Below are 12,692 nucleotides of genomic sequence, written 5' to 3'. Positions count from 1 at the left end.
GAACATCAGGCAGTGTAGCGATCCTACATTGGAACCACACAGACAGAGCCGATACATGAACCTTCAGGGAAGCCAGACGTAAGCCCAGGTCAAGACCTGACTGGAGAAATGCCAAAATCCTAGAAACCCTGAACATCTGAGATTCATAGTTTCTGGACTCACACCACTGAAAGTAAGTGTGCCAAACCCTGTGGTAAATCCAAGCGGACGCAGGCTTATGCGCCCTCAGCATGGTACTGATGACAGTACGTCAAAGACAGTCGACCCAGATCCGGGTAAAGGCAGGGTCCCTGAGACAGCAGGTCCCGACGCTGAGGCAGAAGGTACGGCACGTTGATGGACAAGCTCCTGAGATCTGAGTACCAAGGATGTCTGGGCCACGCTGGAGCCACCAGCAGAAACGTGCCTCCGTCCTGTTTGATTTTTCTTACTACCCTAGGCAGCAGGGAGATCGGAGGAAACAGGTACGCTAGGTGAAATGTCCACTTCACCGACAGCGCGTCCACCACACTTGCGCCTGCGTCCCTTGTCCTTGAGCCATAAACAGGCAACTTGTAGTTGTGACGGGAGGCCATCAGGTCCAACTCCGGCAGTCCCCATTTGTCCACGAGCAGTTGAAACACCTCTGGGTGAAGCGACCATTCCCCTGGGTGCACGTCGTGATGGCTGAGGAAGTCCGCCTCCCAGTTGAGGACTCCCGGGATGAAGACTGCCGAGATAACAGGAAGGTGGCACTCCGCTCAAGCCAAGATGCGAGACACCTCTAACATCGCCGCTCGACTGCGAGTTCCTCCCTGGTGATTGATGTACACCACCGTGGTGGCGTTGTCGGATTGCACCTGTACCGCCCTTCAGTGAAGAGCGGTGCCTGATGACAGCAGAGCCCTGTACATGGCCCGCAGCTCCAGAACGTTTATGGGAAGAACTGCTTCCTCTGCAGACCAACGGCCCTGAAGAGACAACAAGCTGGTCACTGCCCCCGAACCCCGGAGACTGGCATCTGTTGTGAGCAGAACCCAGTCCGGGATCCAAAAGGGGCAACTCTCGATGAGATGAGCTGGCTGAAGCCACCAAGCTAGAGACCGGCGCACTTCCTGGGACAAGACCAGCGTCTGGGATCGGATCCGGTGAGGGAACCCGTTCCATTCGGACAGAATCTGCCCCTGCAGGGTCCTGGAATGGAACTGGGCAAACTCCACCATGTCGAATGCCGACACCATGGACCCTAGGACTCTCATTGCCGAGTGGACCGACACCCTGCAACTGCTCAGGCAACTGTGTATCCTCAGTTGTAGGGAGGACACCTTTTCTGGAGTCAGGAAAATCCTTTGCTGACGAGAATCCAGAAGGGCTCCCAAAAGGACCATCCGTTGCGATGGGATCAGAGATGACTTCTTCCAATTTATCAACCACCCGTGTGCTTGAAGACAAGCAATGGTCAGGTGAAGATGTCGAAGAAGTACCTCCGGGGAGCTTGCCAGCAGAAAAAGATCGTCCAGATACGGCAGCAGCCGTATACCCTGGCCCCGAAGGTGGGCGGCCATAATTGCAAACACCTTGGTGAACACCCTCGGAGCCGTGGAAAGGCCAAAAGGCAACGCCCGAAACTGGTAGTGATGTTGCAGGATAGCAAACCTCAGATACCGCTGGTGTGCAGGTGCTATGGGCACATAGAGATAGGCGTCCTGGATATCCAGGGAGACCATGTAAGCCCCGGGTTCCATCGCCAGAATGATGGAACGTAACATTTCCATCCTGAATTTGGGAACGCTGAGGTATTTGTTCAGAGTCTTCAAATTCAGGATAGGGCGATGAGAGCCATTGGGCTTCTGTACCAGAAACAGAGTAGAATAGTACCCCTGTCCCGCGTTGAGACTGCGGAACGGGAACAATGACCCCTGCTTGTAGCAAGGATTCTATAGCTACCTGAATCTGGGAAGCTTTGGTCTTGTCCAGAGAAGGACTCGTGCAAAAAAACTGGTGGGGGGGCCTGAACCGAAAAGACAGGGCGTACCCCTGAGAGACTACTTCTCGAACCCAGGCATCCGTGGTGGTATTGTGCCAACACTGGGCGAATTGGAGAAGTCGGCCTCCCACTCTGAGGTCCCCCAGAGGGAGGCCCGTCCCATCAGGCAGCAGGTTTATCCTCCTGCTTGGAAGAAGGGCGCCGAGCACTCCTGGCTTGCTTCTTAGGTTTAGAGGCGGTCTTAGCCGCCGACTGCCTCGGGAAGGACTTGCCTTTTGCCTTACCCTGAACCCGAAAGGAACGAAAGGCCAAGCTCCGGACTTTGGCAGGTGTTGCTGCTGAAGGGAGGAAAGCGGACTTAGATTTAGCCAGGGTATCCACTATTTTGTCCAAGTCCGGACCAAATAGCAATTCTCCATTGCCCCCAGACCTTTCTTTGAATCAGCGTCCGCTCTCCAGGACCTCAGCCATAAGGATCGGCGGGCAGACACTGCTACAGCCGATACTCGAGAGGTCAGCAGACTAGGTTCCAAAGAGGCTTCTCCAATGTAGGAAGCAGCATCTCTCATCTGTCCTAACAACGCCCTCTGGACATCCGGAGCATCGTCCGGAAAGGTATCCTCTAATGTGTTGGCCCAACCCTCAATGGCCTTGGCCACCCAGGAGATGGCCATGGACGGTTGGGCCACTGCCCCTGAGAGGGAGTAAATGGACTTTAAGCAAGACTCAACTTTTCTGTCCGTGGGATCCTTCAGCGAGGATATAGACGGTAATGGCAGAGTAGCGCTCCTTATTAAACGGATGACATGGGAATCCACCGCCGGTGGAGTTTCCCATTTTTTACAATGAGCCTCAGGAAAAGGATAATTAGAAGCTAACCGCTTCTGTGGCAGGAATCTCTTACTGGGCGCCTGCCAAGCCACCGCCATATGATCCGTCAACTGATCAGAATGGGGAAACACCGCAGAAGCCACTTTGGTCTTTTTGAAACTAGGATACTTCGACTTAGGAGCTGGTGCCTCATCCTCTATTAGGAGAATGGCTCGCACCGCCCTAACCAGTGCTCGCACATTAATGGACGGCTTGGTATCTACCTCCTGGACCGAGGTGTCCGAGTCAGTGTCGTTATGAACCTCCCCATCATCTGAGGACCCATCGGAGTCTGATAAATATGCGTTTTGACGCCCTTGAAGGCATGTCACTCTGCAACAATTCAGAGCCGAAGACGCGGCCGCCAAATTTTGGACTGAGTTGGAGAGCACATCCACCCAGGGTGGAGGAGCCGCCACAGGGGCCTGAAAGGGCACCACAGACTGTTGCGTCACAGGGTTAGACTGTATATACATAGGTAACCCCGCATAAGGACCAACAGACTGAGACCCGGGGGGGAGCTCTGCAATAATTGCGGGACACCCGGGGAATGGGGGATGGCAGGCTGGGGCAACGCCCTACTAGGGACAGCAGTCGGGACCAACAGACGGTCCGCAATAGACACCAGCACCTGAGAAAACATCGCTCATGGTGGTTCCTGCGTCATAGGGGGTTTTGATGGGCCAGGAACCACCTGGCACCGTCTACACAGGCCATCCTGTGATAAATCCTCCCCATCCACTCCTGCAGAACAGCGTCTGCAGGAGACCAACACCGGAGCCATGGAGTGCTCAATCTCCTCTTCCGACATGACAAAATATATTATATAAATAAATATATATGGCAGCAGAGCAGAATCAAGCGCACTCACCCGTGTGCTGAACAACAGCCCACTATATGGCACTGTGTAGCACACAACTGTATGTGACGGACCTCACAAATACGTGATTTATATAAGTGAGGTCTATAGAAACCCCCCTACCCCACACACCTGCAGGGCTTCGGAGAAGGAAAGGGATAGGTATAGGCTGACAGTAAGTAGAAATAAGCAAAGACAGGCAACACTAGCAAAAGTCACATACCATGCAGAAAGATATACAGGTTGAGTCTCCGATATCCGAAATGCTTGGGACCAGTGGTATTTTGGATAACGGAATAATCCGTATTTTGGAATAATTGCATATCATAATGAAATATCTTGGGAATGGGACCCCAATATACACACATAATGCATTTATTTGTTATATACGCCTTATACACCTAGCCTGCAGCTCATTTTATACAATATTTTCAATAATTTTGTGGCTCAAGCAAAGTTTGTGTACATACATGAAATAAATTTATGTTTCATTTACACCCTATACACACAGCCTGAAGGTAATTTTATACCATATTTTTAATAATTTGTGCCTTAGACAAAGTTTGTGTACATTGAACCATCAAAAATCAAAGGTTTTGTTATCTCAGTCATGCCAAAATTATTCCGTGATTCGGAATATTCCGTATTTCGGAATATTTGGATATGGGAGACTCAACCTGTACTCACTGCACCTTTCGACTACAATCAACCGCCCAGATTCAGTGTCTGGGAGGGCTATAGTGCTGTGTACGCTGTCCTAAACAGGGGAGAGGTACACAGGGGGACCGGTCCGCGTGCTCCCTGAGAGATCTGCGCTGCCACAGAGAAAATGGCCGCCAGAGACCTCAGAGGAGGAGTGGCCGAGGAATCTGCAGCTCAGTGACGCCAGACTTTGTGCTGAAAGGCGCGCTGAGCTGAGGGGAGGAGCCGCTGAACAGGGAAGGCTTCCTCCCCTGGCTAGCAATTAACCCCGGTTGCCGGCTTCCCGCTAGCCGCAAATGTAACCCTGGTGGTCTAGTGGTCTGACTGGGTATGCCTCAGAGAAGGGGGAGCCCGCCGTCACAGCTAGCAACCCCCGGTCTGTCCCCACGAGGCGGGGTATAGAGGAGGATGGACCCAAGTGCTTCCTGGGAGCAGCTGTAGCTTTAACTGCGTGGTGCCCGTGGATCCAGATCCAGCTATACCCCAAGGTCAACCCTGTAGACCCCCTATGGACCCTGAAGTAGAAATAGATTCATATTTTCTCTCTCCCTCTCTCTCCCTCTCTCCCCTGGACTTTAAATCTGAGTAAGCCCCAAGGCTGTGCCCGCTACTCTGATCATAGTGTAACCCTAATATTAAACGCAGGGGTACAGATATAACGTTAAAGGTAACTACATATCATCTTGGACGTGAGTTACCTGGGAAACAAACACATTAAGTATATAATCGAGAGTTCTGGCTATGTGTACTTGGAGATGTCAATCTCACACTGCCTGTACCCCAGAAAAGGAGACATATCAGATATTAACTGATAAAACCCATGGCAGAGAAGCAATTACTTATATAGAGGTGGTATTAGGACATCCCCAAATATTAATCATGTTACATTAGCCCCAGCTTAATGCTGCTTACAATTCTGTAGCTATATAGGCTTACTTAGACACAGACACTCAAAGTAGCAGTGATAGGTTACGTAACAATCTGCATATCATATTAGTGTAGCGCTGCTGCTACCATCTGACATTACTGAGTATTGAACCCACAGTCTACTGAGGACAATTACAGGGTATATTAAGTACAAACCAGGCCTGACTTATTTTTCCAAGACCAGACGAGACCGGGCGTAAATGGAAACCTTCAGGGTGAGCACTAACATCACCATTTGGAGCAGCAGGGTATTAGTACACTTCGCTATCTTGCTCTTACTGCTCACGGTGATGCGGCCGTAGGCCCAACTCAGATTATGTTATAACATAACCCACAGGGGCTAACAATTATTACAGACCCAAATGCCCAATAGCAAACTCTGCAGCTCCCTAATTAAATAATCATACAGATTGCTGGGGAGATGTAATAGACCACCTAGTAGCTACTAGTTGCCTGAGCCATCTAGCTTTTAATAAGGCCAGGACAGCGGTGTACTATACTGTTACCGCCCACAATGCCGAGCGTTAACGTAGGTGGTGTTAACATAACCAGTATGAAGAGGAAGCATAGCCTCTTGTGGACTTAAGGAATTCTTGTGGAATGTCCGGGATATTAGATCCAGGGGCGTATCTGCCTATTGGCCAGGAGGATGGCCCTCGCCAGGAGCGTCGGTCGAGGGTTGCCCCATTGCTGTCCCGACAATGCATTCTAATTGTATCATTTTCCTCAATGATGCCTTTAAACTGAGGGAGGTGATATATCAAGCAGTACAAAGAGTGGAGAAGTTGCCCATAGCAATTAATCAGCTTCAAGATAGCATTTGTCAAGTACATGCTATAAAATGATAGGTAGAAGCGGATTGGTTGCCATGGGTAACTTCTCCTTGCTTGATAACATCACCCCATGAGTGTCTTGCCTGGCAGGGGAAAGGAAGCCCAGTGACCATTTGTACTTTCTATATACAGTACAGTAGTTTCTCTCTCCTCTGGTTTCATCATCTGTCATATTACATAACTGGAGCTTCTTTCTGCCTGTGCACTTGCATTACTGGTGTAGAATAGGCATTCTATAATGAAATGACTGAAGGGTAGAAGGCTGGACAAGGTGAGCACAGTAGTTAGAACTTGCCTCACACCAAAACGTCTCTGAACTGAATCGCTCTCCCATGCAGAGTGGAATGATAAGCAGGGGCCTTGCTGTAATTTGCTGCTTATTGGTTTTAGAAAAGGTTTATTTCCATGTTTCCTTTATGTCTCTTTCTCTGTACCTGCATCTTTGTTTGTATCCAGGGCCCAATGACATTGGCTTGTGCTGCAAACTGCTTCCGCAGCCGTTCGTTCTGCTGCTGTCGTGCATGTTCCTCCATCAAAGCCTGATCCCGACGGGGCACCAGCTGTCTTACCTGCAAGTAACATAATACAATCACTTGGCACAGCCCTTATCATTTCCAGCAACATTGTTCTGTAACAAAATAATCATCCATGTCCTAACATTACTGCTGCCTCCAGCTACACAGTCACCTTAAGGAACCTTATGGTGATAAGAAAGCGTGGTGTAAGCTTACAATCTATAATAAAGCAAATGGCTCCTACCCAACACAGATCTACACACATTACTCCTGCGCATGTATGATCGATTGCTATTAACGGTCATTACAGTGATACATGGTTAAATGCCAAAAAAGTGGCAAATCATAATAATAATAATGCAGTATTTAATAAATATACAGTGCTTGGCATTTATATGTAATTTGGAATTATTGTAAAGGGAACAATATCAGTCACATAACTGAAATGATGGCTACAATAAAAGAACAATGAAATCAGCTCACATGGTCCCACTTGTTGTTGATTTCTTGAGGGGAGATAGTGGAATAGGGGTTGGTCCCAGACATATTGACATGGTAAGTCTGCGCAATCTTTGTAACCTCATTATGAATTCCGAGGACGGCTTGTCGCTCCTTGTCAGCCTCTGGCAATGTCGCCTTGAACTGCTCATGTGCTGTGCTCAGTCCCTGGAAGATGGAGCGCAAGCATTTACTTTACATTAACATCCACCGTTATCAGTATCATGATCTTATTCACTATCATTCAAGGCTTAGTACCACGAGTGAATGGCCATTGAATCCATCCATATAGCTCTACACATGAAACCTGTCATTTATACCTCTAAGCAGCACATTGTATAATTGAAAATTATACAAATGTTAAACGTGAAACTTGCAACTTGCCAAAGACCATAGAAAAACAAGAACAATAAATATGATGCAACGACAGATTTATGCATTTGTGTGTACGATGACCATTGTAGTTCAGCAACGTCTCACCTCCTTCTGTCATTTCTTATTAGTTTGTTACATAAAAAAAATATTTGGAGTAAAATAAAAAATAAATACTATAATTGCCTGCCTTGTCAGTACTCGCATAAGCTGTGCACATTTAACGTAAATGACTTACGTAGAATATGAGCCACAACCTCCCACTTGTTGTAAGAACATAAAGGCATAAGGCATTAATAAGTAATTAATTACGGACCATTTTATTGTACAGATTTACATAGTTTGAAGATGGTGTCAACAGCTTTACTTTTCTGAATAATTTAAGCATCAATCTTCCAAAGGTTTCTTTTTCTTTAAATATAAAGTTAAGTACCTTTTAAGTATGCATCTTTTAGTAAAATGTATTAAATATGCTCCTACAAGTCAGTACTCTCTTTGGAATATCTCGCTGGAGGGCAAAAAACTTCCTATCCCAGAGAGTCACGGCTTTGGAGGAAGTGTGAGGGGTCACAGCGGACAGACCAAAGCCTTACATCTTGTGTCATGTGGTTGCCACAGTTTTCCTAATTAATGGTTTCCTAGTTGTTGGTAGTCACCCAGTAATTAGGAGGTTGTTATTGGCACGTTATCGTCTAAACCAAATAACCAAATTCCTCTAGCAGTAATAGTAAAACATTAATTTGTGTAATCAGTCATTAAAAACAACCGCAAGAGGCATTGCCTCTATCAATAATGGCAGATAGAACAAATAAAACAAGAAATGAGAAGAGATAGCAGATGGAATAATGGGTGGACACATTACTTATTTGTGTACAGTATTTTTACATCCAGTGTTAATGGATCATAAAATATAAGTGCACAGGGAAATTCTAACATTACCTGGATCTCCTCAATAGTATGAACGATGAAGGTGTCCTGCAGGTCTTCCATGGCCCCTTCCATCCAGTTGTTGAATGGGGCGGCTCTCTTGGCGTACTCCAGATAAAGTTGATCAATGGTTTCCAACAACTTCTCTGTTCTCTGTAAAGGATTTATACAGGGAAGATATTAAACTGCAAGCTTCCAGGTTTTCTGTACACTGTATAGTTTTAGAATAATTAGTTCAAACTACAAATGGGTTTAGGTGAATGAAGAGTATGGTTTATAGTAAATAGGTTATGGAAGTATCTCTCAGCTCTTGGTCACGGAGTTAAGTTTTACATAAAACTTTCTACCACCCAATGAGAATGATAAAATAGCTGGATACTAATAGATACCCAATCTTGGGGGTGCAATCGTAGACTATACAATTAGTTCGGGATTGTAGGCCTCATGGATTATAGCATCATCTAAATACATTAATCCTACATTAAAGTGAGTAAGACTATCATTTTCCACCCAGTAATGATCCCAATCAGAATAATCTGGCCAATGCTGCACAGCCCTGCATTTGTGTGCTCACCTTTATTGGGATAGAGGATAAACATGTCTAAATGATGTTCCTCTGCATAAGCCTCACAATACAAATACTCTACCACCTGCACAGTATTACTATGATAAATGGCCTTGCCGACAACTGAAAGGGTGATTGTCATTTGAATATAAATGTCATTACTAACCACTCTAAATAAAGTAAGACTGTAATCAGAGCTGTCCACCAGGGAACAACCGCAGTCATTAATAAAGTCTACAAGACACATTTGCCATGGTCACAGAGTAAAGCAAGCTCTGCAGAGTCAATATCAAAGGCTGAATAAACACAGCCATACAATAGGATGTCACCTGCAGGTGAGTCAGCCTGCATGCACACTGCAAATGATCTAGGAATCAGTGTCTCTAGGATTATGGCTGAACAAATACGGTCACCGCACTTTGCCAGCATACATACATACATGTCTACCAATTGTGCTCAATCCTTATTTGTAGTGTTTATGGCTTTATACAGAAAAAAAGCACAAACCTCTAAGTCTCTTTATTTGGTTCTGTGCATTTTACAGAGTGTTTATTGTGCGGCCTTCTTGTGTTAGTCATTCATTTTCACACTTGTGGTCGCTAGTGTACTTGGTTAAATGACAAATATATTCAAAGAATAAAACTTTCCATAATAACAGTATTACTTTTGTATTACACATACTGGAACCCTATGGACCCTGAAGAAGAAAAAATAGATAACAGACAAATTTGCTCCAGAGTCCTGTCTTTCTGCTAAAGGGATAGCCGCAGAGGATGCCAATTTGGTGCCATCTGCAAATTATTGGTGTTAAACTACTGTATATTAAAGGAAGAGTCAAATCCTCTAAAGATGCACCATTGCAGTCCAAGACTTTCCATACTTTATAATCACCGTAAACCCATTAGGAATCAGAATATCTTTCATGTATACATACATACAATGAGAGTTGCTTTGGATAAGGCAGGGTAACCAGATATATCACTTTGACTCTTAAGGTGGGTACACACCTGACAGATATATCTGCAGATGATGGTCGTTCATACACACTGAACGGCCATCATCTGCTTGTGCCCTTGGGTCAAGCAGATGAATCAGAATATCTTTCATGTATACATACATACATACAATGAGAGTTGCTTTGGATAAGGCAGGGTAACCAGATATATCACTTTGACTCTTAAGGTGGGTACACACCTGACAGATATATCTGCAGATGATGGTCGTTCATACACACTGAACGGCCATCATCTGCTTGTGCCCTTGGGTCCCGCCCCCCTCCTCACGGTTGCCGCTGTGTGTGTACAGGCACACTTGCCGATGGACAGATATTTCTGAAGACATATCTGTCCATCGGCTGTGCAGCACAGCCAATGCGATATGTCGGTGAACGCCGATGTTCACCGACATATCGTGGGTACACACTAGCCGACGGGCAGCAGATATATTGGCCGATCAATTGATTGGCCAATGTATCTGTCAGTGTGTACCCAGAATTAATGTCCACAAGCAGTGATAACAGATTGCAGTGAATTATACACAGATAAAATCTTAATGGGATGATTAGTAACACGATTACAGACCCTAATCTCCTGGTCTGAGCAACAGTCGGTGACGTTTACCTTAAAGTACATTTATGATCTTGCCATATATTTTCATTTTGTGTATTTTGTTCAATGTTTTCACATAAACTGACAATACATACAAACATTATGTAATGAGTGTCCAGCCCATGGAATTGGTAAGCAAAGGACATTTATGCAGGAGAGTGATGTCATACCTCCAGAGCCTCTCTGCGTTTCTGGGTGAGAGTACCAAGATTATCCCACTGGTCACAGATCCTTTGGCACCTAGCATTCACACTTGGAGAGTCATAGTAATCCAGCTCACTATATGGGAACACAGAGAGTAGAGTCCAGTGAGCACTGACATTCTGCAATATCACATAAGAGCTCATTTACTCCAGGTTGGTTACAAGCAAGCTGGGATAAATCCCTAGGATTGCTGATTGACTTTTAAATCCAGATAGTATTCATCCACTACAATGGATCACATACATCTGTATATCGATCTATGCGCAGTTTTTATCTCAATTACTAGCAGCCTTATCCTTCCGCAATAAGTGATTCAGCCAGGATATGTACGACAACTGGTACACAGAAAATAGGTCTGTAGCCCATAGCAACCAATTCTTTTTCTAGCGCAGTGTATAAAATCTAGTTGGTTGTTAGGGTTACAGAAACTATTTAGTCTGTGTTAGTTTTCACACATGTCATCCAATGAGTTAAACAAACATGCTTCTCCGTATACTTGCATACACGTAGATCTAGTTTTCAAGGAGTAGTTAACATATTTACACATGTAAATGCCTGCCCAATAGTGACATTAGGCACGACACATTGGGCAGAGGATTGGAAAGTGTGTATGTACTTACCAATCATTAGATAGGACGGCGGATCGGCTGGAAGGCCGATCTGTCGTCCTGATGTGTACCCAGATTTAAACAAAAATCAGCACACAATTCTCAGGCACTGGTTAAAGATAGACTAAACTAATCTGTGAACTTTGACCTATACATTCCATAGTAAATAAGATGGCTCTGTAGGGCTTTTCACTGGAACTGTCAGCAGATAAGTTACAACATGCTCCACCATTCCAACCTTCCTGCAACTGGCCATCTTACACATCACAATGACAGCCAGACTAATTCTACAGTAAAGAACCTGCGCTGCTATAGCACATTACCTACAGTGCCTGGGCAGGCTGGGACAGTAACTTTCTAGGCTGCAGGGTGTCTAGCTGTAAAGGAGGTTAATTGTTAAGCCAGGTTGACATTCATAATGTTGACACCACAATGTCGACATTAGAATATTAATATGGCTGCAAATGTCGACAGGCACCATGTCAACATTTTCAAAATGTTGACATCTGAACGGTCACCATGTGAAATGTCAACATGCTGAGGATGCAGACGGTTAGGCTAAGGCACCACCAGGAGGGTTAGGCACTATTGGGGGGGGGGGGGGTTAGGGATAGGAATTAAAAGGTTTGATATTCACCGGAACGCCGCTGCAGAGACAGCACTTGCCGGTACCCAGAAGACGACACTCGAGCTGCTGCAGCCACCGGGAGAAGGTAAGACAGCACAAGGCCACCAGGGACCGTATGTCGGCAGTTCGTCACAGTCAACCACTCATACATACCAAACACGATAATACATAGTACTTATATTACTTTATAGGCTAGCCTAGTTTTTGCTCCGATTATGGTCTGCAGCTCTTTGTGGGTCATTTGGGGGAGGTACTTGCCATTTTCTACATAAAAGTCAGTTGTAAAGGTCAATACAAAGCTTATACTGTTACAGGAGAGAGAGGGCAGCTGTGGTTCTAGTCGGAGTCTAGTTTTACCTAAATATCTCTGAAAGGAAAAGCTGCCTAGTAATATTAAAGGCTGCTCCAGACATACTTTAGTTCCTGGGCAATAGCTGCAATCTGTTCAACCCGGTCCTGATGAGCAGCCAAATCACTTTCAAAGGCCTCATGTTTCTTCAGCAGAGCCTTGATCTCTGACAGACTGGCCGTTTCATAGTCCTTCTTCTGCAGCATGTTTTCTTTACCTGGTGAGGAAGGAAAATATAAAAAGGTAGAAAACATGGAGGGAG

The 12,692-nt window shown here is 45.6% G+C and overlaps 1 protein-coding gene across 3 annotated transcripts in view; it reads right to left on the bottom strand.

Moving 5' to 3' along the window:
- ACTN1 (actinin alpha 1) overlaps positions 1-12,692 on the bottom strand; it is a 139,114-nt gene that overhangs the window by 18,016 nt on the left and 108,406 nt on the right. For all 3 annotated transcript variants that reach the window (XM_088456527.1, XM_088456530.1, XM_088456528.1), the window contains exons 12-16: positions 12,497-12,647; positions 10,812-10,920; positions 8,482-8,622; positions 7,156-7,338; positions 6,592-6,726 (exon numbers count right to left, since the gene is read on the bottom strand). In XM_088456527.1, the coding sequence (XP_088312653.1) occupies positions 6,592-6,726; positions 7,156-7,338; positions 8,482-8,622; positions 10,812-10,920; positions 12,497-12,647 (719 nt within the window). The remainder of the gene's footprint in view (positions 1-6,591; positions 6,727-7,155; positions 7,339-8,481; positions 8,623-10,811; positions 10,921-12,496; positions 12,648-12,692) is intronic.

The sequence above is a fragment of the Taudactylus pleione genome, unplaced genomic scaffold (genome assembly GCF_031769625.1).
Source record: "Taudactylus pleione unplaced genomic scaffold, aTauple2 ptg000707l, whole genome shotgun sequence".
Lineage (NCBI taxonomy): Eukaryota > Metazoa > Chordata > Amphibia > Anura > Myobatrachidae > Taudactylus > Taudactylus pleione.
This window is presented reverse-complemented; position numbering and strand designations above follow the sequence as displayed.